The sequence below is a fragment of the Vicugna pacos genome, chromosome X (assembly GCF_048564905.1).
Source record: "Vicugna pacos chromosome X, VicPac4, whole genome shotgun sequence".
NCBI classification, from domain to species: domain Eukaryota; kingdom Metazoa; phylum Chordata; class Mammalia; order Artiodactyla; family Camelidae; genus Vicugna; species Vicugna pacos.
In genome coordinates this window covers 79,044,661-79,070,914 of record NC_133023.1, presented here as the reverse complement: position 1 = coordinate 79,070,914, position 26,254 = coordinate 79,044,661, and the positions used below count along the sequence as shown (strand labels likewise).

Genomic DNA, 26,254 nt, shown 5'->3' with positions numbered 1-26,254 from the left:
TCTTTGCTGAGCAAGGCAGGCCTGGGTGGGATGGCGGGATGTGAAAAGGGGACGTCGGCACTGGGGACCCGGGGAGCTCGTGATGAAATGAATAGAGGAGGCTTTACCTTCTTTGAAATTTTGCCTGGAGCCTGCTCTTCATCCCCCCTTCACCCGTCCCACCCAGAAAATTGAAAGGACACTCCCTGGTTGCTTCTCTCTCCTCACCACCTGCCCTTGCCACCAGGACCCAGCTTAAGCAGGCACTAATTAGTGCTCTATATAACTTGGCTACATTCAGGGTTCAAGAGGCTTGTGCCGACTGTCTGGGAGATCTGAGCATCGAATAGAATGATGTTTCTATGAGAAAATGCATTCTGGATGCTAAATTGGAGGCCAATATTTCATTCCTAGATTGGGGACTTCATATACTTGGAGGCAGCTCAGAACTCCTCTTGTCTGCATTAACTTGAAGCAGGCCTTGGGTCTCCTGTATTGTCCATTTTGTGAAGGCTTTATATACATCATGTGGGAGCCTAATTACTCACACACACAGATAGAGCGAGATCTAAGTGTTGTAATATGTACTATAGCTACTCTAAATATTACATTATGATATAGGTAGTATATGTAGAAATACAGATACTGCTTACCATCCATATTCTTGAAGTAAGAATCCTTCACAGCTGTGAGGCCTGTACTGCAAATGCGGGGACATCTTGCTTTAAGAAGTAAAAAAAAAAACAATTTATGTTTTATGTTTCAGTTATGTTTTATGTTTCAATTATGTTTTAAAATCTATGTGTAAATCCAATATTTATCAGTAATTTCAAAAGACGGCTATGGCAAATCATTTGGCAAGGCAAACAAGCACCTTTTCACTTGTGTTTGTTTACCCAGATCTTATTCGTCTCCCTTAGGTACAGAGAAAATGTCCCGAAGGCCTGCCTAGCCCCTGGATATTTAAATAATCCCTGGACTGCTTTCTTTCCGAACTGAAGAAAGAATCCCATCAGACTGACTATTCACTTGGCAAATATTTACTGAATGTCTGGAAGTGCTGGGCACCAGGTCCCTGCCCTCTCGGAGCTCTCCAGACTCCTCAGGGAGACTGTGGCGGAGCAAATGCTTCACATTTTAACACATGATGGCATGTAAAAGATGAATGCACTCCATGTCCTCATCTCTAAAATAGGGTCAATGATGGGCCCTATCACATAGGGCTGTGGTGAGGATTAACTAGGAAAACATGCATGTCGATTGATGACCACAGTGGCTGGCACAGAGTTAGTGTTTTGGTTGCTATTTCCTAGGGAAACAACTAACTGTGCCTGAAAGAGGTGGATGAGGTCTGAGAAGAGCAATGTGAGTTTTAAAAGACGAGTAGGTGTTTGTGAAGTAGAGACATCAGAGGATGAACGTTCCAGGCAAACAGAGCTGTGTGCAAAGACACAGAAGTACTAAGGACACAGTAAGTTCTAGGAAAATTGAGTTGGCATAATTGGAGGATAGTACATAAGGAGAAAGGGGAAATGCTGGCAAACCAGGTGGGGAGCTAGCAAGGCTCCACAGAGGTGACATTTGGATTGGGTCTTGAAGGATGAGTAGGAGTTTGCCAGGCAAAGAAGTGGGACGGATTTCCTAGCTGTGGGAAAGCACATACAAAGGCACAAAGTCATAAATATGTATGAAATATTGGGGAGACTGTGTGCTGTGGCTTGAGCTCTGCATTCAAAGACTTCTTTCTTTCCACTGGGACGTTTCAGAGGTATCTGAACTTGCTTGACAGACTGTGGGGTAGGCCCCCTGAAGTCAGTTTGCATGAGGGATTCACTGAGGGAATAAAAGCAGTTCATGTGCATCAAAGGAGAAATGAGTAGAGCCTCATGTCTATCTTGTGGGGTTACATGGGCAGATCTCAGAGATATTGCAGGTTCGGTTCCAGACCTCTGCAATAAAGCAAATACAGCAATAAAGCAAGTCACATTTTTTGGTTTCCTGGTATATATCGAAGTTATGTTTACACTATACTGTAGTCTATGAGTGTGCAATGGCATTATATCTAAATAATGCACATATCTTAATTTAAAAAGAATTTATTGCTTGTTGTTTATCTATTTTACTTACAGTAGTTAGGAAGTGCAAATCTCGAACTCCTAATCTATCCCTTCCCACCCCTTCCTCCCCGGTAACCATAAGTTTGTTTTCTGTGTCTGAGAGTCTATCTCTGTTCCGTAAATCAGTTCCTTTGTGTCCTACTGTTTTTAGATTCCACATATAAGTGATATCATATGCTATTCTTCTTTCTCTTTCTGGCTTACTTCACTTAGTAAAGGTCATCTGACTGCAAAGTTCTCACTCCTAACTGTGATGCTGTAGTGTCAGAGGGGTGTCAAGCTGAGTGTGCAACAGCCAGGCCCACCCATCACCTGTTACCCAGTCCGAGGTCAGCACTGCCCAGAGAGTCAATCACTCACACAACATTCCTGCACAGGGTTTTTCAAAATTAACTTTTTTATTAATTTAAAAATCCAGAAATACAGTGACTACATAAATAAGTACCATGTTTAGGTACATGTCCTGTGAGAAGAGTGAAAGGGTAATACTGTTATGTTACTCTTACTTGTTTACGTGAGTTAACTATTAAATGGCTACAACTGCTAAGTGGTGCTTATGGGCTTTGTTGTTCCAAGTGTTTATGGTACAAATAAATACACAAGAAGAACCACATCCATTCCTGTCCACTGACTACAGGCGGCTTGGCCTCTCCTCCTTATGCCCCACTCCCGACACGATACCGAACACTGGAGGGTTTCGACGCTGGCTTAGCACAGCTCCCCAGCTCCTGCTTCACACAGCACTTGGCAGAGGTGTGTCCCAGCACCTGGCGGCAGGAGTCTATCTAGGGAAGCTCCCTGGGTGTTCCCTTAAGGTTGAGCTTTCAGAGAACACCTGGGTGGGAAGGCTTTGGGGTGGGTCATCCAGGAGGGGAAATCACTGCTTTGCCTCGGGATTCGGTGACTTGTTTCCACGCTATGGAAAGGCTGCCACCTCTGGGAGGGGAGCAGCGGCTACTTAACCTCATCCACACCCTCCCGCCTCCAGTAATGCCCTGTGGCCTTTCAGCCCTGGATGTCCTACTTCCTCTTCCCCAGGAGAATGTCTGGGGGGCTTGTAAGAGGCTGCTCCCATGAAGGCCTGGCCACTGGGCCCCTGTGTCTCTTTTCTGAGAACAGACTTCTTTATGTCAGGTTGCCAGAAAGACTGGACATTTTACATTTTTCCCTACTGGTGTCAAATTAAGGGTGGGGGAGTTCCTTTCACCCATGATCACAGAGTAGGAAATATGGCATTTCTTAGTCCCTACCTTTTCTAAGTATTCACTAGAGTTCATTCATGCCCCCTCCAAGGAGATCAATGTAGAAGGCAGGCCTGAGCGTCCCGCTATGGAGAATGTACAGTTTTCCCACAAAGGTGATTTCTAAAGCCAGGCCTCAGAATGGATCGTTTAGGCTCTGGTATCGGGCTGCAAGTAGACATTTTCAGAGCAGGCTTCTCTGGGATCCATGGTTCAAATCCGTGCTCAGTGGAAGGTTTAGCATAAAGAATGTTATCAGAATCCCCACCTCCCCAGATGAGCAATAATTCTAACTGAAGAGCCGCCGTTCAGAAGCTTGTGAGGACTGAGCTCCTTTACAAAGTAAAAATCAACTCCTGCAGTTGAAGAAGAGAAAACTGCCCTTTTAAAGAGCTTCTAGAATTTAATCATTTAACTGAAAATTTTGGACTAGAAAACTAGGACCTCAAGAAAATAAGTGAGGATTGAGCTGTTAATTGGTGAGTTTTACTGACTTGAAAACATGGCCAGCCTGTTGACTGCTATTAATTCCTTTCTTCAACAATTATTTTGTCTTCAGTTTCTGAAAACTTTTACCCAATTCTAACTTCTTTATAGAGGCCCCATAAGTTCGGGAAGAAAAGAGAAGTGGTGTCACGAGGAAGTTATTCCCCACTTCAAAGTGAAGGCAGCCATGCAATGGTGTTCTTATTCTTCACCAGACTTGGTGACTTCAACAACCACATGAGTTGGTGACTTCAGCAACCACACTGCAGACCTAAGGGCAGAGCCTTGTGCTCACGATGCCTTACTTATCCTCCTGGGTACCAAACACGGCCAAGCGACTTGGGAGCCAGGCAACAGAAAGGAGGGAAGAGACTGTGCTGGCCTTGCCTCAAGGTGAAGGCTCTAGTTTAGTGTGTGTGCCTGGGTGTGTGCACGTGTGTGTGTGAAGTTGGGAGTTAATTTTTTTTAAAACACAAGACATCTAAAGTTTGAAGAGTAGAATTTCATACAAATATTTTCTCTGTACTACAGAACTCCTCCTACGAAGCAATTCCCTTCAGTTTCTCTCACTGGAATAACTTTCTAGATAGAAACCCGGGGATGGGGTTGGGGGGTGGTTTGTTTACTCCTTAATCTGTAAAGAAATGTGATTCTCCCAGAAACTACAGCAGTGTTGTGGTGTTCTGGCCCTCTTCCTCCCATAGCTAATTCAAGACTCTTCTAGTCTCTTCGGAGGAACTGTTTAAGGGCTGACACACCACTCCAATAAAGGAGCAAGTTATGCTGTGCATGGCGTGAGTAATTAACTGCATTTGAGTTTGGGGTTTCAGGGCCCTGTTGACTTAAGCAAAGTAAGCCTGCAGTCCAGCTGCAGCTTGAGTTTTCCTGCTATACCCTCTCCAATACTGTCTGTCTCGTCTAACAGTGGCCCTTTTCAGACCTTTCCAGGTACAAAACCTTGACCAAATCTTCAAGCTCTGTTCTGCACACCCGGCTTGAACACATCTGGCTGATCTGGGCTTCTCCTTCGGTGAAGATCTTCCACTGGCCTAAAAGGCAAACACAAAGTGGCCCGGGGATGTAAGAGGAGAGCAGAGCCAATTAGGAGTATAATCTATATACCACATCCTTCCCCACCCACTCCCGGACCCGCCAGGGGAGCTGGAATACAGGCGTCATGTGCTTACAGCCCAACAGCCCCCAAAACATTTTTCTGGGGACAGATATGGAAAATGACCCTCAGAGCCTTCATTTCAATGCACAACATTTCTAACAATCCCAAGAATACATAACTGCTTCCTCGGGAGTAAAACCTAAGTATTACTCTTGTGATTTTTACAGTCTGTTTAGCATTCGCAAAATGCTCCACTATCAGGTTGTGAGCTATTAGGTGGATCACTTGGCACCAGGTCAAATAAGACACTTTGGAGAACAGTTCCTGGTGCATCCCTGAGCTTTGCTTGCTCTTTGAGGTCTGAATATTAGTTTGGGTTACTTGATTATTTACTGCTGTTTTCTCTATTCTTGCCACTCTGTTAAAAACGGTTCCCCTCTGCTTTCTCTGATGCCCACACACTGTCTTTACACCACTTTGAGTGGCCCTCACCTTCCTATGGCTCCTTAGAAAGGTCCATCCTCACATTCCCCATGTGATTCCTCTCTGCTCTGGATGAACACGGCTGCATCCCTTCTGTTCCCTGTCATCCCTGCTCGTGTTTCCTTCCATTCTCTGTTTTCTCCTCCCCCTTCACTATGGAACTGTCCACACTTCCAACGTGTCCTTATCAACTTCTTTGTTCACCATACTGCATGCTAACTGAGCAAACATTTTTGAGTGCACACCCTGTGCTGAGTGCTGGAAACCACCCGATGTCTCTGGACCATCCCTTTTCTAACTCTCACTGGTCCCGCAGTGGCAAGATCTTCCTCCTCCTGCTATCATCTTGCTCTGTCAACTAACCTTCCTAACAAAATGCCCATCCTGGATCTCCTCTTCAGTCTTCTTTTCATGCTCTTGTGGTGTTGCAACCTGGAGAACTCCCAGTCCAAGGTCAGCAAGCTCCTCTTAATCCAAAATTGATGTTGAACCTCTTTTTTTTTCCTAGCCACAGGAGACCATGACCCCCTTCCTTATAGCCTCCATTTCTCTGGTCCTTTCTCCCTTAGATTCTTCACTTTTCTCTATTCTCTCAGACTCGATGGGAAAGGAGAGATAAGTTGGGCAAAGAACCAGCTTTTACTGAAGCCCTATGGCGTGCCAGGATCTGATAGGCACATTATATACAGGGGTCAGGCTTGTTCTTCTCTGCCCTCAGGTGACCCTGCAGGATCATCTCATTCATACCCACTTCCTTCAGCTGCACACAGTTAAAGGCAGATACCAGCTACCTCCATTAGATACCACATATCCTAACTGTGATGGGCAGTTTGTTAAAATCATCTTTCAGGTACCCTAGTGCCTAGCACAGTGCCTTGCTTACAGTATGAACGCAAATATGTTCTTGGTAATTAATTGGTAATTTCAAAAGTCACATCATTGATCCTGGAATCTTAGGCTCTGCCTCCTTTATTCCTTACTCGTAAGGACTCCCAACTACTCCATCTGAATCCTCCTACTGTCCAGGTATTGTCTACCAGTCTCGAGCAGAATAAACCATTGACCTCATCAACCTTATTTCCAGCTGCCTATTGGATCACTCTACTCAAATAGCCTTCAAGCATCTTAATCGAAACATGTTCCAAGTAAAACTCATTTTTTTTCCCACCAATACCCATTCATTCTCCAGAGTTTCCTGTTGGTGAATGGTACTACTATCCACCTCGTCTATAAAGTTGTTGACATTGGAGTCATTCCAAACTCATTTCTCTCTTTCATACTGATCTTGATGATCTAACCTCAGAGCTGTCTGTCCCAGGAACTCCTCCTTCCATCTAACCAACTTCATACAGTCTAACAGCTTCCTACAGACTATCACCAGCTCTCTCAATAAAAGCCCAACTTCCACTTCATATAGCAAGTATCACTTTCTAAAAAACAGATCTGAACGCATTGTTCACTTGCTTAAAACCCCCCACTGGGGTTCTCTGGTCTGGAGATCAAGTCCAACTTCTTAGCATGGCATACTGGGCTCTTTAGAATATGGCTTCATCAAAGTAGGTGCTTCATAAATGCCTCCGACAGCTGAGAGACATCTTCCCAAAACACCAGTTTGAAACTACTATGCTGTGTGGAATTTTGCAGCAACTACCCACGCTACTTGCCTCCTACCTGAACTTCTCACTGGTTTCTTCCAGGCCCTCTGACTACTCCCTGCCTACAATTCTTCTTGTATTTCAGTGCACCGTCTGTGGCCTTTGTAATTCTTCCTCACCCATACCCACGCACCCATCCACACTCACATTTCTTGTTTGCTCCCGTCTGAGTCTTCTCTTAGGCTGCACCCTCTTCCTGGACTGATTTCCTGTCCTGTTGCCCAGTCACACCCTTCTCTTTCAAAACCCACCTCCTCCCCGAAGCCTTCCCCAACTAAGCCCATCTGGCTCTCATCTCGTTCTTTGCAGATCCCTCTGAGCTCTTAGGTATTTAACTCTTCAGAACTATGCTAATACATAGTGAAGGCATTTTCATGTTCTGTCTCGCCCATTAGAATTCCCTGTGGACAGAAATTTTGTGCCTTTTATTCTTTCAGAAGTACTCCCCACCCACCAGCGCCTGCAGGCTCTAGCCCCAGGCTCCATCTAGCGTAGGAAGTGGGAGAGCCTGAGTCGGCCTGAGCGTTTTTAAAGAAACATGACCACCTGGGGCCGTTCCAGAGAGTCAAACGGAGCTTTGATGCAACACAAGAATTGATATACATTAATTTTTCTCTCATCCCCATCAGCTAGGGAAGAGCCTTCCAGATGTGAAGTTTGCACAGATGTACCAGACCTAGAATCTTGTAAGCTTTCTCCAACCCTTTTGAGACTCTGGGTTTAGTCACCTGGAGAGAGAGAATAGCCCCTAATGTTGACACTGAGCATTGCTCCTGTTTACTGAGAATATGGGGCGGGGGCTGGAGGGTACTTTGTTTAGAACTAGGCTACAGTAAAAACTAGGTGTGTTTTCCAGGGAGGAGTAAAGAGAGTCCCCACTTACTCAGGGTTGTCCTCGTCACCAGCTTGAAGTGAGGGAGCTCCTCAAACATCCTCTTGGAGATCTTCTCAATGTGGAAGTGCTGGAGGATGCCTGGGGCCAAGCAAAGAGTGTGGCAGGTGGTCAGGCACTCTCTATCTGGAACCACCAACCCCTTTTTTTCCTGCTTGGGCTGAACATATCATCTCATTTCTGGGGCTTAGGAGTCTCGAGCTGAGTTGTGTAATGTGCTTAACCAGGAACTTGGGCGGCTCGAGGGTTATAATTGACTCCATTTGTTTCCTTGGCTCGCCAGCCTCCCCCCTGGTTCTCCAGAGGATGGAGATAAGGGAGACAGAGCTGCTGGCCGTTGGGACCCGCCCCTAGGGAAAGCCACAGGGAATCAAGCATGGGTGCCGGTTGGAGTTTCCGCATCCCAAGGCAGTATTAGACATCGTGTCCTTGCCCCAAGTCTGGTCCCTGCCAAGCCACTGGGCTGCCCTCCGGCTCAGCCGTGAGAGCCAGTGATGGGCCTTGCAGACAGGTTCTTCGTGTAAATGGAGAAGCCATCCCTATTCTTGAACTCACTGAAAAGCCTATTTGCCTTTGGGAAACAATCACATCTCCTTTAGCTTTCCCTTTTAAAAATGGGGAGAGATCAAATAATGGGGTTCCCACAGGCTCAACCTTGCCTGAGTAGTTTTTATCAGAATAACACATGAACAACAGAAAACAGCCTTGCAGTTAAGGAGCAATATGGTACCAGCCCATGTAAATAATCTTCACAAGGTCTACAGGGAGCGACAGACACAAAGCCTGGGTTTTCTCTATCCACCAGGCACAGATCTTGATTACCCAGCACTGTGAACAAGAGGTTATTTAGATGAGACCCTAGCAAGTTGAAAAGCATCCACACACCTCTGTGACGCAAGAGATGTGGGGTGATGGATGAATTGTGAGCCCACTGCTACGAAAGCTTACAGAACAGCGCTTAGTCCTGGTGACCAGTTACAGAGGGGCCAGGGAGTTACAGACAGCAAATCAACATCCCTAGGTATGTAGCAAAAATAAACAGTGATGAGACATCTATGTGCGTTCTAGCATATTTCTTAAGGGGCAGGGAGGAACTCGCTCTTTTCAGAAAGAAACGTTGTTGTGAAAAGGGAGAGAAAAAGGACCCCCAAATACTAGAGCAGGTATTTCTCAAAGGATGGGTCCAAGGGCCCCGTGCATCAGCATCACCTGGCTATTCGTTAGAAATGCAGACGTGTAGACCCTATGCGAGGCTGACTGAATTCGTATTTCTTGGATGAGACTGGACAGCTGTTTTAAACCAGCTTCTTGTGTGATGCGGAAACTCACTCAAGTTCGAGCACTCTTGAGCCTTACGTGGGGGCATTATTTCCCAATTGAAATCTCACCGCTACACTTGGATTCCTAGAAAACTTGACCAGACTACAACTGCCCTAGTCTTGTAGCTGTGGGATGGTTTGAATAGCTGCAGGTTCACAATGAACAGAATGTGGCTTGCTGTGGCAGTCAACGCGAGTAACCAGAAAGGAACTGAACATCATGACTGGGATTGTTCCTCCAGTGAGACTATCATCTTCTTGAGGGCAGGGATGATGTTTTAAATGTTTTAAATTTGTCCGACTGCAGAGCACCCAACATGATTCGAGAGACTCAGCTTTGTGCTGAATGAATGTATTTTCACGTTTGCTGAGCTTCGTCTTGGAAACAACGGTAGACTACAGTTTGGTATTTACAACCCTGGCTGTACATCAGAATTACCTGTGGCGCTTTCAGAACAAACACGTAAGCCCAAGCCCCACTCCTGGCCCATTAGTCAGAATCTCTGATTTGGTATTTAAAAGCCTTCCCAGATGATTCTGCTGCGCAGCCAGGGTGAAGAACCCACTCCTCCGGCCTTGGTTGTGTGAGGAGGACAACAAACCCCGATAGTCAATACTTACTTTTCAGCCCAGGTCACGGTTAAAGTGAAAGGCCACAATGAGCCATGTGTTAGTTTCTAAGCAATCAGGAAATCTTCTGACCCCAACAGAGGAACAGACTGAAGCAAAATGAAGGTGAGCCTTCCCTTCCTTCCCTCTGTCCCCCTTACAAAAAAAAATAAGAAATTAATGTTGTCTTGCTTACCTTTTCGAATGGTCCAAACGTGAACCTCTACCTGGGGTGGTCTCTCTGTCTCCAGGGCTATTTTTCTGGTGGTCTCCCCATCCTCCATGAACACAGACTCGTACACGGGCATTGTTTCTTCTCCACAAAAGTAGCCTTTGCTGTCAAAGCTTTGGCCGGGAAGTTCTTCTGGAATCACGAAGCAAGTAGAAAGATTTGTCATGGGTTTCCAAAACTAGAAGCAAACTTCTTCACTTATGTATCTCATTGTTAATAACACCTCACAAGCATCAAAAGTGGACAATCAACAAGAATATGCCTTCAGAGATAGAAAGCCCACCTTGTAGCCGTCACCAAATCACAAAGGCGCACATGCCTCTAAGTCCACGTGATGACTGAATCCACAGTTCTGCAGAACACTGGACCCAAAGCTACACTAGATCTACCACTGTCATGTGAGAAGTGGACCTTCACGAAGAAGAAGAATGTGATCAGGCATGAATCTGTTGGGCACTTAAGGGAGCATATGATCTTCCATGCTGGGTCAGGATCATGGTTTGTCTAGCTCAGTGTTGCCAACAGACACTCAAAGAACGGGCTGACAGAAAGTCTTGGTTAACTTCCCTGATGTCACTTAGGTATACTTAGAAAACATTTATGACACTTATTGATGTGCATATATTTGCCCAAAGGATCTATCTCAATTGGCTTGACATTTCTGAATGCTCTTTAATTTGTTTGTAAGGGTAATGAAAATACCAGATCAACACCAGGGCCAAAACCTTGATGTCAGATTGGTCATACATATGCTATACCAAATGAACAGTTGGAAGACACAAAAAATTGGTCAAATCCCTTAACTATGGATCATTTAAAGTATAAACTAAATTGCTGGATTTCAGCTTCTAGGCATAAAGGTACCAGCCCCCTTCGACTCCCCATTCTGCTTCACCCTCTTCTTTCTTCAGGCCCCCACCGAAAGACGTTTCCCTTGGTTGGTTATCCATGAGTTAAGTTCCTTTGCTGGCCTTGAAATCAGCACCATTTTCAGCTGTGTATTTAAAGTGTAACAACACTTGAGCTGAAACTGAATTCTGTCTAGGCAAGAGATGTGCTTATGTGTACAAAGCAAAGAGCAACACAGTAACTCCCAGTTACCGAACAAAACCAGGGTAATCTGGGGAAAGGTAACTCGCCCTCATGGAAACAGTGGCATGGTTCCTGCCAAATTTCAAAGCAACCTTCCTGCTAAGGCCATTGGACACAGAATCCGTGTGATGCTGTACCTCTCAAGGATTTAAACTTATTGAAAATTAAATAAATAAAAGTATGGATTTGTTTTTTTTTAAAGTGTAATGCTCAAATCAGCAACAGCAAAGGGAAGCTGAGGACCCTGAAAACTGAGTATGTGCAGAAACCATCTGTAAGAACAACTGATGAAAGCATTGTGTATTGAGTGCTTTGCACCTGTGATTCTAATTGGGGGGGCTCACTGTTAGCCATTTGGACCAGAGGTAATCAAACTGCTAGTGTGTATCTCTTGCTGATCTGATTCGCTTTCCAACCCTCACCACCATTTGGGCGCTGAAAGAACAAAATCCAAGTCTTCTCTGGGTGATTCCAGATTGGATTACTCAATTTATAGATCACCTTAGAATCAAGCTTTCTTTCTCCTTTTGTCTTTTTTTTAAAGTTATTTAATTACTCGATGGGTTGGTCTTTTTTGGTTCCATTAGGTAATTAAGGGATGTGTGTGAGCACTTTTCAAATGGGTGGAGGGGGGAAGAGGTCACTGAGTCTACCGGAACCTCTGTGTATTTAATTACCAGCTTTAGAATGAGAGCCAGGTTCATGTGTTCAGTCTTCCTCACCAGCTTAATACTGGCTATGGCTCTAACTGCCATGTGAAATCCATGATGGCACGGCAAGTACCTGTAACATGCTAAAAGTTCTCCCAGTGTCCTGAAGAGTCATCTTGCACCACCACCCCTCCCCTCCAAGAGCTTCATTTACTCACCAGAAGGGATCTACAAACCACAGAATCATTAGCGACTCAACCTCACTGGTACATAAAAATATTGAGTAAATAAACAGAACGTGTCTTTCGAGCTACCTACTCAGCAACGTCTTTTTCATTTCACACACTCTACTTCGAGGTGCTTCCCGATCACTCCATTTTCACCTACTTTCATTTTCTTCTGGGGAAGCAGGCCATGCCTCAAGTCATTTCTAGCCATTGCCACTTCCCACGAGAATGCTCCTGTCCTGAGCCCCCCAGAACTAAGAAACTGGGGAACCATTCCTTATGGAAATGGGGGTGATGGATGCAGGAGATGTATTATCCTGGCCCAAGAAACAAACTTTAAGTCTTAAGGGGGGCTTTTTCTGCTCGAACCTAAAGGGGGTGTGTCATTACAGGATTTTCAGGTATTGGGGTGGTATGGTGGGGTTGAGAGGTGAGTTGGGGAACCTTCAAAGAGCGGAAGTCCTACACAGCCCTGCAGACGGCCACTGATACACAAGGCAAGGCCAACCTCTACAAGAGTGAAGAGAAGAGAGAGAGGTAAATTCCACATCTTTTCTTTTGGCCTTGGTTTGGTACTGGAGGAGCCTGCAATCATTTGTTGTGGTGAAACTTTCGGCTGGATCATCAGTGACTTTTATTTCTTTTCCCTTCTCAACATGAATAACTGAATTTACTATTGGTTTTTCCATCGGTCTTCTTCCCTCCTCACTCCTTTATTCCTTTTCCTCTGTGTCTTGTGTCATTTTCTAAGAGGCTGAGGATGTCACGATCTTCCCATTTCTCACCCCTTCACATCATTCAGAACTCTCAGAGGGGAGGGTATAGATCAGTGGTAGAGCACATGCTTAGCATGCACAAGGTCCTGGGTTCAATCCCCAGTACCTCCACTTAAAAATAAATAAATAAATGAAATGAAAACCTAATTATACTCCCTCCTGCAAAAAAATTTTTAAAAAACCTCTACTCAAACAGCATTCTTTAAAGAAGCAGTCCCTGACCAGTCTTTTGAAAGTGCTCAGCTCTGCAGGTCCCATTCACTATTGCCTGATCCTGTTTGTTTTTTCTTCATGGTACTCATTGCCACTGATAATTCCCTTATTGGTTTGTGGTCATTATCTTTCTTCTCCCACTAGAATGTAAGGAGCATGCTGGCAAGTAGCCGGCGTCTGTCTGCTTTCTCTCTCTACTTTCAGTACCTGTAACGGTGTCTTGCACACAGTAGGCACAAAATACGTGTCTCCAGATTGAATGCTGCACAAACAAGTACATGCCCCACGTGGCCCTGAAGCTGCTGAGTACCCAGGTCTCTGCGGATAGTGACTCTTGTCGGGCAATGGGACTACCAGGAGACTTTCCATTTGCAGACACCCATGTGTGGCTCACTGAGGGACAGGTGTGCATGGAATAGGACAGACACTCTCTCCTTCCATGCTGCCCTGTAAGTCCTCCTCTCTACATGTCTGAGCAGTGTGGGAAAGCAGGAAAGGCCTCTCTTCCAGAGAAACAGGTTTAGTCAACGAGACTCTTCAATATATCACCAATTGGGATTCTAAGGGAAGTCTTTAAAATAATGGTTGTTTAACACTTTTTCTTTTCTAAAAAATGTGAACATAAATTTAATTTCTCTGGATTAAATGCCCAGAAGTGGAACTGCCAGGTGGTATGGTAAAGGCACATTTAGTTGCTTTTTTTTTAAATTGAAGTATAGTTGATTATTACTTTGTCTAATTACAAAAGTGCCTATTGTTGAAAATTTAGAAAATACAGATAAAAAGGAGAAAATAAGAGTTACCCATAATTCAGTCACCCAAATACGACCACTATTAACATTCAGCCATATGCCATTCTAGTCTTTTTTTTTTTTTGATCTAAGTATATTATCAATGCTTTTTTTCTTTAAATACAAGAAGTGGGATCATAACATACATATTGTTTTGTAGCTTGCTCTTGTCACTTAACAGATATATTGCAAACATCTTTCTGTGCCATTAAACCTTGTTCTATGGTGATTCTTAATGGCTGCATAATATTCCACAGTACAGGTACACCATAATTTATTTAACAATTTCCATAGTGGCGGACTTTCAGTTTGTTTCGAATATTTCACCATTGTAAACAGTACTGCAGAAAAAATCCTTGTTTGTATATCTCTGTATGTCCCTGATTACTTTCTTTGGACTCCTAGGAGTGAAACTGCTTAGCCAAAAAGTATGAACGTAAAGGTTCTAATAAATACCACCAACCTGAAAGGCAGTGCCTGCTCTGTGTCCTGTTCTCACACCTTTTTGATTCCTTCACTCTTACTTGAATCACCTACACCAATAAAATCCTAACCACACAAAGAGATGGGATTTGGTCCACAAGTCTGAAATTCAAATTGCAATATTATATAGTGGGAGAGTTTATCTTACCTGAGGTAGTTTAGCTGACTATTAGTTTGTATCTGAAATTATCTTATTGAATTACTTTTATCTTTATAGGTGTTAGACCCTTGACAGAAGAGAAAACTGTGTTGGTGGAAGTACTCCTAAGTGATACTAAAAGGCTTGGGGATCCAGTGAGATTGCAGACTTGGAAGCTGTAATAGGTCATCGTAGCTGGGTGGCCCCCATGTCCACATCCTCAGAATGTGCTCTCTCCCTACTCCTAATGAGTACATTTCCTCATCAAATTTAATGCCCAAATTCTTTACTCCATATCAGATAGCTCCTGACCTTCCTATCCACACCCTGCCCCCTGTTTACTCTGGAAGATGAAGGTCATTACATTAAGAAAGATTTTGTTTGTGTCATAGCTCAGTGCTTCTCAAACTTTAATGTGCATTGGAATCGCCTGGGGGGCTTTGTTAAAATGCAGATTCTGATGCAGGTCTGGGGTGGAACCTGAGAGCCTGCATTTCTGACTAGCTCCCAGGTGCTGCTGGTCCTCAGACCACATTTTGATTAGTAAGACCATAAACCACCCTGGGCCTGCAGCAGTGGTTCCCAAACTTGCCCGCACATGAATATTGCCTGGAGATCTTTTAAAAATTCCAAATCCCAGGCCACATCTCAAATCAATTAAATCATAATCTCTGGGGATGAGACACAGGTATTTTTAAACACTCTCTGGGGGATTCCAATGTGCAGACAAGTTTGGGGACAACTGGCCTACATGAAGATGCTCAAATTATGTATATGTAATGACTAAGTTTATATTTGCCTGCTACTCATGAGGAATTGCCTAAATTGAATAAATGATTTAGCTCTCTGCCTACATATAAAAACGTTTGGTTTTTCATCTGTTTACAAAAATGCTTTGCAGGTTGACATCAGACATGATAAATTCATGTGCCTGGAAGGGAATAATTTCATTCAGTCCTAGAATGTTAGAGCTGGGAAGGGCCTAAGAAATCTCCTCTAACTCTTTTATTTTGCAGAGAAGGAAACAAGCTCAGAGAGGTGAAGTGACTTGCTCCAGGTCACACAGGAAACCAGTGGTAGAGCCTGGGCAAGAATGCTTGTTCGCTAATCCAGTACTCTGTCAACCCCAATACTACAGACTGTATTTTTTTTCTAGCTCATGTGTCAAAACCACCATTTAAGTAATTGATTTCCCTTTTTGAAAATCAGACATTTTCTATGGGCCTGGAAAAAACAATGGGATGGAAGTGACCTGGGTTCTGAGTCTTGGTTTTATTATCTATTTCTCTGACTCTGGGGAAGTCATTTCACTTTATACAACTCAGTTTTCTTATCTTTAATAGAGAAATAATAATATCATTATAGGATTTGAGTATTGGAAGGAAGCTTGGAGATCAATTGTTTCAAACTTTCTATTGTGCAGATGAGGCTGCTGTGGCCCAGAGCAGATGTGGCACATTTCCAAGGTCATACAGCAAGTTACTTAGGACCAGAACCCACTCTCCTTCCACTACACCTCACCTATCTCTCATCCTGCCTCACAGGGGAAAGGGAGGAGTTAGTGATATAAACAGAAGGTGCTACTTACTGTCCCTCCTAATAATCACATTAACCTATTTTCTCTACTATTTAGAAAAGCAAAGCTTCAGTTCAGCCCTTAGGGCTACATGTGGTCAAAGGTGTGGTAGACATAAGCAAATCCCCAGCCTATTTCTGAGAAGTAAATTTCTTCCAAGCAACCATCTTATCAGCCCTTCAAGAGAGGAGCAAATGTAGTTCGTTTAGTTATTAGCAGAACTATTACTGTTACAAAATGGCAGGTTGTGATGACGTTTTCTGATGCTCAAAGAACATTGAGAATGACTACGTGGGGATCTCCATCAACCAAAGGCAGGGCTTCCAACCAACGCACCTTTTGCCTTTTTACCTGGACACACCTTGCAGCACTTTCCGTCTATTTTTTGAGGATACTTGCAGGGGTATCGATTGGGGCAATGGATTTTCTTGCACTCTTGCTTGGTGACGTTACAAGTGCACAGCACACACTCCACAATGCCAAATGCCCGGAGGTTTGGGTGCCAGGACTCGCCATGGGAATAGGTCTTTCCATTGGAAACACACACTGGAAGAGAACGCAGGACTGGAAATTAAAGGCTCAGGAGCTGAAATGGACCCCTATGCTCACAACCCAAGCCCTGAACCCCTTGAGACATTGAGCATCCTTTGTTCTTGTCATGGCCATAGAGATATGTTTACAGAGCAGCCTCTGTAGCCAAACAAACAGCTCGGGTCTTGTTCTACTGTCAGCTACTAATCAGGTCCTTCAGCAACAACCTCTGGATGCCCACAAGTGCCTGACACATAGTAGGCAGTCAATAAATATTTTTTAAATGGAGGAATGAATGGGTGCATAAAAGCAGAGTTCTATCTGTCCTGGGTGTCTGATAAGGAACCTCTGCTAGGATGTAGTGTTCATACCTGCAGCCCCATAGAGGATTGGTCTGGGCCAAGTGGATGTGCTTCTGGGCATGAAAATCTCCCAGAAAGATTTGCTGCCCAGGGAGGCTAGATGCAAAAACTACTGCTCTTCTCAAAAGGCCAGTTTCTCTAGATCCTAAAGTGAATCCATTCACAATGTCAAATGCTATAAGAATCTGATCTACTAATGTTGCCGGAGAATAGGTTCTTGTCTCGCACAAGGAAGAATTCAAGAGCAAGGCATAGTAAAGTGAAAGCAAGTTTATTCAGGGAGATATATACTCCATAGACAGAGTGTGGGCCATCTCAGAAGGCAAGCAAAAGAGCGACCACGAGGTGCAGGGTTGTTAGTTTTTATGGGCTTGGTAATTTCATATACTAATGAGTGGGAGGATTATTCCAGCTATGTTGGGAAAGGGGCAGGGATTTCCAGGAATTGGGCCCCACCTACTTTTCTACCTTTTACGATCAGCCTAGGAACTGTCATGGCACGTGTGGGTGCGCCATGAGGCTCAAGGTCTACTGGAAGTCGAATCTTCCGCCATCTTGGTTTTAACCAGTTTGTCCTGTCCTCAGTTGTTGTGTCATTCCTTTAACGGTTGTGCCTGCCCCCAGTCCTATCTCACTAACACAGATGGGTATGGAGCTTAATGGTGTTGGTCTACTTTCGGGCATGGGAAGGAAGATGCTAAGACAAGAATGAGAGGGAAAGGACCTATGCATCCCAGGTAAGTGGTGAAAGGCAGCCTTTTATGCCTCTAGTCTTCAGGCAATGTCCTGTGTCCTTCACCTCAGAGGGGCTATAGAGATTTGGCTATAGCAAATCACTGCCCACCCTAAAGATATCGTTTGGTGGCCTCACATTTGTTGAATGGAAGAAGAGTCACTGGCTCCATGTTTTCTGAGGGACTTTGCAAGAGCAAGCATCTGGGCTGCAAACCAAGGGGCAAATGCAGGGAAGGGGCCACAGGAACATCCTTCAGTGAAAACCAACCAAAACATAGCCAGCTCCTACTGAAAGGCACAGAGCTAGGCTCCAGCATAAGACCTGCACCGGGCTGCCAACAGGGAGGTCTGAGAATGAGTTCTCTCCCTTTCGAAAGTGCTGAGACATTCCAGAGATTTCAAGCCATGACGGGGATTGAGTGTGTTTCTCATTATTCCCATCACCTCATCATACCCAGGGAGACCTGTCGGCATCCCAGTCAACAACATCTCTAGGGTGGGTTGTATCACTTAAGGCGGGGCGAGAGTGGGAGAAATAGCCCCACTCGGGGCGTTTCTAGGAACTGACTGATTTGGCTGCAAGACAAGGGCCTCAGAAGGATGAATCACTGGGATATTTCTTTCTCATCAAGTCCACTGGGTCACATTAGGAAATATGGATGATGTTGGCTGTCTCTTCCTGTCCTTTGCAAGAGCTGCTAGAGTGCTAGGCACTCTAACTGGTCAATCCACATAAATATTTCCAAGAATCTAAACCAGAGAAGCTCCCAACCTTACAGTGAGATAGAACAGGGACTTCACATCTAAACTATGAGGCTCAGGGGTATGGATGGGATCACAGGACAAGACAGACCAGATGTGTTATTCTCTCTCCTGCCCTCCCCTCTTCTCTCTCTTCCCCGCAGGCAGTGACACACCCTTCTAGACAATGCGATCAAGTGGGTGCAGAATCTGCTTCAAGAAAAGTTCGGCTGGACTCAAATTAAAAATGGTGAGGTCCAATTGCTTCTCCTCTTGGACTCTAGCAAGGGACAAAGTAGATGCATCTCAGAGGAACATACTGTTAGCAGGAGGGCTAAGGAGTAGGGCAGGCAGGTTCCCTCTCCCCTAAACATTTGGACTAAGGGAATAATGCAGACTGGGTGAGAGCCTACACTCGGAAGTGCATTAGGGTGAGGTCAGTTCTCTAGGGAGAAAGGCAGCCTTCTCCGCACCAACAAATTCTCAAGATGATTTTGACTCATCCAGCTGAGGCTTCGAGAGTTGGAGGTGGGGACAAGTGACTTTCCAATGAACTAGAATAGAAAGGTCAGGAGACAATGGCTGCATCCAAATCAATGGGGGCAATGAATAAATGTAAACCAGCTGGGGCTTTTGTAGCATATGGAGAAATCAAGGGATGAGCCTCTGTCCTGAAAGTGAAGAGGCCTGTGGAAATTATGCGATTTAGGATTTTCAAAGTCCATTTCCCCCACACATTTTTTAAGGCTTTGAAATACTTTCAGAGCAAATGGAATCTATTGGAGGCAATTTAGGATTGAAAATCAAACTGCATCTTTACATAACTCCTCCTCCTCATTTCATAAATTCATATCAGAATGCCTTGGAATTTAAAAATAATAAATTTCAAATCAAACCCAGATCAATAGTAAATACTTCCAATTCTTCTAATACATCACCATTTTTATTAAGAGTTTTATTTTGAATGTTCTTCTTTTAAGCCTCTTAGTTTCAAAAGCAATTTAATTTTTTTATCTGTAATCTGAAATTTACATCTAACTAGTAACAGATGTGATCAACCAGCTTTGGCCTGACTAGCTTTGTTGAGATTTATAGTAGGAGTTCTTTGTAACGGATTGTTTTTCACCCATGTTATTCAATCATTTGGTTTAATAATTTATTACTTTTAACCCATTCAGAGAACTGCCTTTGATTTGTTTTTCCTTTAAAGGAAACAAAACATGTTTGTGGTTTCATAAAAAGGAACCAGCTGAGCTTTTGCTCTGAAGCGCTGGTTGACACAATGCCTAAAAAAGTAAGAAGCAGTCAATTGTTTGATTGAATTTCTCCTCCCCTCACCCCCGCTACTGGCGGGGCCCAGAGGTTGGGGGGTGTGGCCAGGGAACTCTGTGCAGGAGAGAACAGGACCTTGGATGTGTGTGGGTGCCTTTTGTAGCCAGCTGGTCAGCTGAGTGGCTGCATGGTGGTGTTAACCTGATCGGCCCTCCTGGTGTTCAGCCAGGAGGTTTCTGGATTTCTTACTGGATTACTCATTTCTAAGGCTAATCTCCTCCTATGAATTAGAATATCTGAGCATGAGGCCTGGAATAAGTACCTCTAGCAAGATCCCCAGGAGAATCTGGGGTGCAATGAGGGGCGAGAATTGCTATTCCTAAGGTTTGGATAAGAGCTTCAGAAGTTAAGCACTTAGTACCTTTGACTACTGGAAAACAACCAGTCTTTCATTTTGTTAAAGCCCCAATGAACTTTCCCAAATGACCTTCAACCCCCAGGGGCAACTGAGAAAGTGCTGGAGGGTGCATTATGTTCACTGCTTTCTTGCCTTTTGTTTAAAATAAGGACAGATACAACTGAAATACAAACTATGCTCTTTGCGCTATATTTAGGGAAGTCCAAGGAGTCCCCTGGAGTCACTTGTCCACATTCACTTGGTAGACCAGATGGCGAGTGATCCACATGTGAATGTATGATATGCATGAGAGAAAGGGTCCTTTCCCGGCTCTAGCCCTCCAAGGACCAGGACTGCTGAAGCCCTGGCGTAGGTGCGAAATCAAAGAAGCATGCCCCTTACCTTGTCCATGCTTATGTTTGTTATTGATGACAATCTGCACGATGGTTCCCGATGCTTGCTGGGAATCCATGAGAGCTCCCCGGTGACTTCTGGACCCAGGAAAGCGGGGCAGACCTCCAGCCTGTCGGCTTGGTGGAGGATCATAGTGAGAGCGGTGGTAGGAATGTCTCTGTAAAATGACAAAGGACAGACTCAATTCCCTAAATCTGCCAATGAGAAGGCGCAGATGGACTTAGCTACATGAGAAGCTGTTTGATGATTTTTAGTGATGAGCTCTGATCATAACTGCATGTCCTCCCACACCAACAGAGAAATTGGGATGTGAAAGAAGAACAGCCCAGGCCATATGCTAAGATTTTTCTCTCTCCTTGTAGAAGACTGGACTAGATTTACAGATGGGCTCCTGAGGGGAAAACAGCCAAAAAGACTAAAGTGTCTTTCCTGCTCCCAAGAATCTCACATTCGGGTTTAAGAATTAAGGTAGTAGCCTGCAAAGCAGGCAAATGTGATGGAGGCCACAGGAGAAGTATGAAATCCTGTGCAAATTAGGACAAGAGAGAGAGCTTCTAGTCGGGGAGGGTTTGTGACCTGGGCCATGAAGGGTGAGTAGACTTTTTACAGACAGAGTTGGTGAGGAATATTCCAGGCAGAGATTTCCAAGTTGAGAAGGTGTAGCAGAGAACACAGAGTCCATAAAAGGGAACAGTTGAAGGATAACATTCCAAAAGTGGGTTACAGCCAGATCATGGAGGACTTGAAATGACAGGCTAAGGGGTGAGGACTTTATTTGGTAGGCAATAGAGGTGAGGGTGTAGAAGCCTTTGAGGGTTTTTTTTTTTGAACAGGGGAAAAAAATCAGAACTGTGTTTCAAAGCATTGAGCCCTGATAATGTGTAGAGTGAACTGGATAGGAGGAAGAGATGGGAGTCTAGTTTAGATGAGACGTACCGAGACTCCAAATGCAGGCAGTGGCATGAGATCATAGAGCAGGACACAGACACCCCAATGTTTTATAGACAGAAGAATGGGCCATGCAGGACAGTACTAGAATGTCAGCTCCATTTTGTTTTGCTCACTGCTTTATCTCCAGTGCCTGGAACAGTGTCTAGCATCTAGAAGGTGTTCATCAAAGTCTTCTTGAATTAATGAAGGAAAGCTGTGGTCCCTCTTGGAAGCTTAGAGTCTTGAAGTACAAGTAACCCAATCATTGCTCTTTCAGCAAGGGTTCAAGACATGATGAGGCCACTGTTCTGCTACCACCCCTCGCCCAGGAGCCTAAGTAGAGTGGGGGTGGAGGAGGATGGAATGGATGAAGAACAGAATCTCAAGGCTTAAAGCCAAATAACATTGTGTTTTAGGGGTAACTGTTAGGGTTAAAGGAGTGGGGAGTGAAACTCATGAAAAAACCTTTTGCAGGCAATTAAAAAGGAAGATCCTTATGTTCAGTGATAGAAATGTCTGGCAACATTGAGAAGGTAGTTATGGGGTCCCCTGACCCCACCATCCCATAAAACATTTATTACAGTTATGTTCCATAGACACATATGTTACAAATTTAGCTTTGGGAATGATTACTCTCCTGGTGGCGGGGGGAGGCACTGGTGGGAGAAGGGGAGAGTGAACAGGAGCTGGAGTAAGAGAAAGAGAACACTATTCTATATCTAACAAGAGCCCATGCTGGTGCATTGCTATAAAAACTCACACAAATAAGAATTTGCATCCATTTATTATGCACACAGGATTCTCAGTGCAAATATTTTTCATTCCCACAATGGCTCATATGTCTTTTTCTACCATAATCACTCACATTCCACAAAGGCCATTACAAATTGTTCTGTCCTTTCTGGAGTTTGGCAAACTTTTGCCAAAGGAACACAGAGAGGACAGTTTGGCTGGTGGGTGTCCTACTGATGCTAAAAGGAGTGGGTTCGAAGGGGCTAGAATTTGAGAGGGAGGGTCGCTGACCCAGGATAAGCTGCAAATACAAAGAGTTCTCTGATTCATGAGGGTGAACACAGGATGAAAAGCCGTTCTTTGGTACCAGGGACTCAGATCCTGGAAATATGATAAGGGTAGAAAAATGAATCAAGACAAAAAAACCCTCAAGGGTTTTTAATCAGAGGCCCAAATATAGACCAGTCAGTTCCCCTAAACCTCATCTTATTTAAGTCTTTTGTTTTACACACAGAGAAAGTGAGGCCAGAGAGGAGAGGGGCTTTATTCAGGGTGACAGCGAAGGCTGAGTTTTTAGAGATGGCAGGAGAGCAGGGAGGGAGAGAGGAAGATGAACAGGAGGAGGAGGCAGAGTGGGAGGACATAGGAGAGATCACGTCTGATCCAGCTCGGGGGTCCACAAACATTTGCTTAAAAGCTGCTCCAAAGAAAATTTCTTTCCAATTGAGAAGTCTGCTGCAGCATTCACAACCACACACACCACTGGTCTCTCCGCTGCACAAGGAGTCACCTGGGGAGCTGTGAAAATATTAGTCCCACCCCCAGGGACTCTGATGGAATTGATCTGGGGTGAGGCCTGGGCATCAAGACTTTTATAGACTCCTCAGGGGACTCTAATATGAAGCCAAGGTTGAGAATCACTGAGATAAAAGATCTTCTGTTTCGGCTTGGGGATGGGGGTGCTGATGTGTGATTTTGATTTAGGAGTAATGGCTCTTTTAGAGTCGCTCCCCCGAACAAATGAAAGAGGCTTACCAGGGGCCGGTCTGACCTTGTAACTTATAACGAAGGAGAAAAAGGCATTAACGCCTTGGAGTTGTAAGTGAAATTGGAGCTTATCTTTAAAACCAGCTGTGAATAGGCTGCTTGAGAGAGCAGGTCAAAACCAGTTAGGTAGAAACGATCCAATAGCTAGGCTTTGTTTTTTTTTTTTTCCTGCTCAGTATTTTGGTATTACTTGATTTACTGACTTGAAGGGCTGACAAATATCTCAGGCTTTTGAGGTGGCTGTTACACAGTTCTTTTCTGGTGTTGGAAAATCCCCGGCATTGCAGGCAGGACTTACCCAGGAATTTCTTCTTTACTTGTTCTAAGGTCTAATATATAAAGGTTTTATTGGCAGAGACAGGAAAACATGAAAATGTAGAAGTGGCCTTAGAAGTGCCTCCATGGTTCTGATCTTGTGCATTTGGCCGGATGTTACGATTGGGGGAAAGAGGGTAAACGGTCCTCACCATCTCTCTGCATTCTCTCTCACAATGGCAAGTGAATCTACATTTATCACAGAATAAAAAGTTTAATTTAAAAAAAGTCTTCAGACTGCGTTCGAACCCACACAGCCACGAGCACATTATATCTTAGTCACAAGTAACCTAGGACTATGCCTATCTGGGAGAGACGTAGGCCAGTTTCCTATCCAGAGCACTGTCCTGACAATGTGAATGAGACATGGATTTTTATCTGTCTCGTATTGTTTCTATCCCAAATTCTTTCACTTCTCTAATGGGAAATCTCTGAGTAATCCACTGGGGGCAAAATCAGAGTTTGGCTGTTGTCCAAAACAAAATGATGCTTGCTTTCATGTTTTGGCTTTCCATCCTGTGCCTACTTCTTTCTCCTCACATAGCCGCCCCTCTGCCCCCACAAACATATACACGCTTCCCCTGACGGTACAAGGACCAGTTCATATGAAGTTATGATCTGGAAATCAAACAGAAACTGTTCCAGGTTTTTACAAAGGAGTCATCATTGAACCATTGGTTCTCCTTCGTGTACAGTTCAGAAAACTTGGTATACTGATGGTTTTCAGCCCACTTGGCAAAATAAATCAATCAGCTGTGTTTCTGTTGAACCGAGGCTGTGATGGTCCCCTGGGAATAGGAACAGTCTACTAAAGAGGCCATCCACTGAATCGGAAATGTGTTGTTAGGGCTGCCCTTTCTCCCATGCAGAAAGTAGGGCCTGCAAAGGATAGTCAGAAGGGATTCTCCTATCTTCTAATAAGTTTGAAGAATTTCTGATTTGGGACAAAGTCCTGTGCATTAATGTTAAGGAACCCCCCCACCCTCTACCACACACACACACACGTACATTTCACTCCACCTTCCAAACCCATTCATTCAGCATGTATTTATTGGGTGCCGACTATGTGCCAGGTACATACTTTCCCATTACTACAGATGCTACTTATTATTCAAATCATATCCCACAATATCTATTCCTTGTAGAACAAAGGAAAATATTTATTTATAATAAAGTGGAACCATCTGGACATTTTGGCCTACCAGGCCAAATGTTTGTTTCTAAAGATAGGTCTTGAACTCCTTTGAAAAATCTCTAACTCTTTCAAGGTCCTGCCTCCTATACCTTACCTCTTTTGCTACAGGAAGTATCGGGTAAAATCTAGCCCTATCACCAGCAGTTTAGGAAGAACAATGAGGCTGAAAGAGAATGATGGAGGTGGGGGCAGTGTGATATGAAGTCAAGGAGAAAGGCTAATTAATGGCATTTCCAGCAAGACCACTGAGGTGGCCACGGTGCTTAGTGCTGGGGGCTAAGGCACTGGGCTTAAGGTGACTGAGAACTAAATTTGGCTTAGAATATACCATATGATTGACAGCCACTAATTTAGGCACTCTCAACTTCCTACCGTGATAAAAAATTGGGGCTGAGAAAAAGGAAATGCACAACATAGAACACGGAGGCTGATATCATCTCCTGTCAGGATCTGGAAGGAATCTCAGTACAAAGCAGATAGAGCTGGATGGAGAAAATCTTTCCTTGGGGCCTATATTAACCTGCAAACTGGGAAGCCCACCCTTTCTTGCAGGAGTGCTGCTTCTTTGAGATATCCAGAGTATTATTCTCCACTCCACCCACAAATTCTTCTACACTTATTTGGAAACAGCCATGTCTAGAAAAGAATATGACTAGAGAATAAAGCAAATACATATCCTTTCATTTCATGGCTGAGGGTGTTGGCAAGTAGGGGGCACGCAAGTAAAAAGTGGCACATGTGATGGCCTTAGCCATGCTGTGATGTTGTACTGGTCGCTTTATTAGGTCCTGGATCAACACCCTCTCTATTCTCAGGCCTGACCTATAATTCTGGAGTCTCTTGCCTTATATACAATGCTTGTTGAGAACTAACTCCTAAGGTTTTAAAAATCATTTAAATTTGAGTTATTGCACAATGAATTCATGCTCATTGAAAAACATCAAAAAATACAGAAGATACAAAATAAAAAATCGAACACTATCTTTCCTCCTGCCCACTTCCACCCCTCTGAGAGTCTCATTCTTTTAACATGTTGATATGTGACCTTCTAGATCTTTTCATATACATTTAAGGCATGCACACACAATTTTTACATAAGGAAATGACAGTATAAATTGTATCCTGTATCTTGTTTTGTTTTTATAGTATATCTTGGCAATCCCTCCACTTTACTACATTTTTAAATATATATTTTTATTTAAGTATAGTCAGTTTACAGTGTGTCAACTTCTGGTATACAGCACAACTTTAATACATTTTGATGTACCACATTCTTTCTAACAACTGTATGGTGTCCCATAGATTAGGTATGTTTAACCAAGCCCATGCAGATAGCATTTAGATTTTCTCCATTTGTCTTGCTTTTTTGAAAATAATTCTGCATTGAATGCTCTGTACACTTCTTTTGCACAAGGGTATGATAAACGCCCATCTGTGTGCAATGAATGCCTTGGGACATTTTGTACTTTTTGTAAGCTTTTTTTTTTATTGAATGAAAGATTCTTTAAA

At 44.0% G+C, this 26,254-nt stretch overlaps 1 protein-coding gene across 4 annotated transcripts in view; it reads right to left on the bottom strand.

The window, feature by feature from the left end:
* Positions 1-2,462: 2,462 nt before the first annotated feature.
* CHRDL1 (chordin like 1) overlaps positions 2,463-26,254 on the bottom strand; it is a 116,943-nt gene continuing 93,151 nt past the window's right edge. For 2 of the 4 annotated variants that reach the window (XM_006215184.4, XM_006215185.4), the window contains 5 exons: positions 20,515-20,683; positions 16,411-16,620; positions 10,092-10,259; positions 7,959-8,048; positions 2,463-4,872 (listed from right to left, as the gene is read on the bottom strand). In XM_006215184.4, the coding sequence (XP_006215246.1) occupies positions 4,742-4,872; positions 7,959-8,048; positions 10,092-10,259; positions 16,411-16,620; positions 20,515-20,683 (768 nt within the window). In that variant the 3' untranslated portion in view covers positions 2,463-4,741. The remainder of the gene's footprint in view (positions 4,873-7,958; positions 8,049-10,091; positions 10,260-16,410; positions 16,621-20,514; positions 20,684-26,254) is intronic. The other 2 variants (XM_015248664.3, XM_031675487.2) reach the window with 1 other exon arrangement.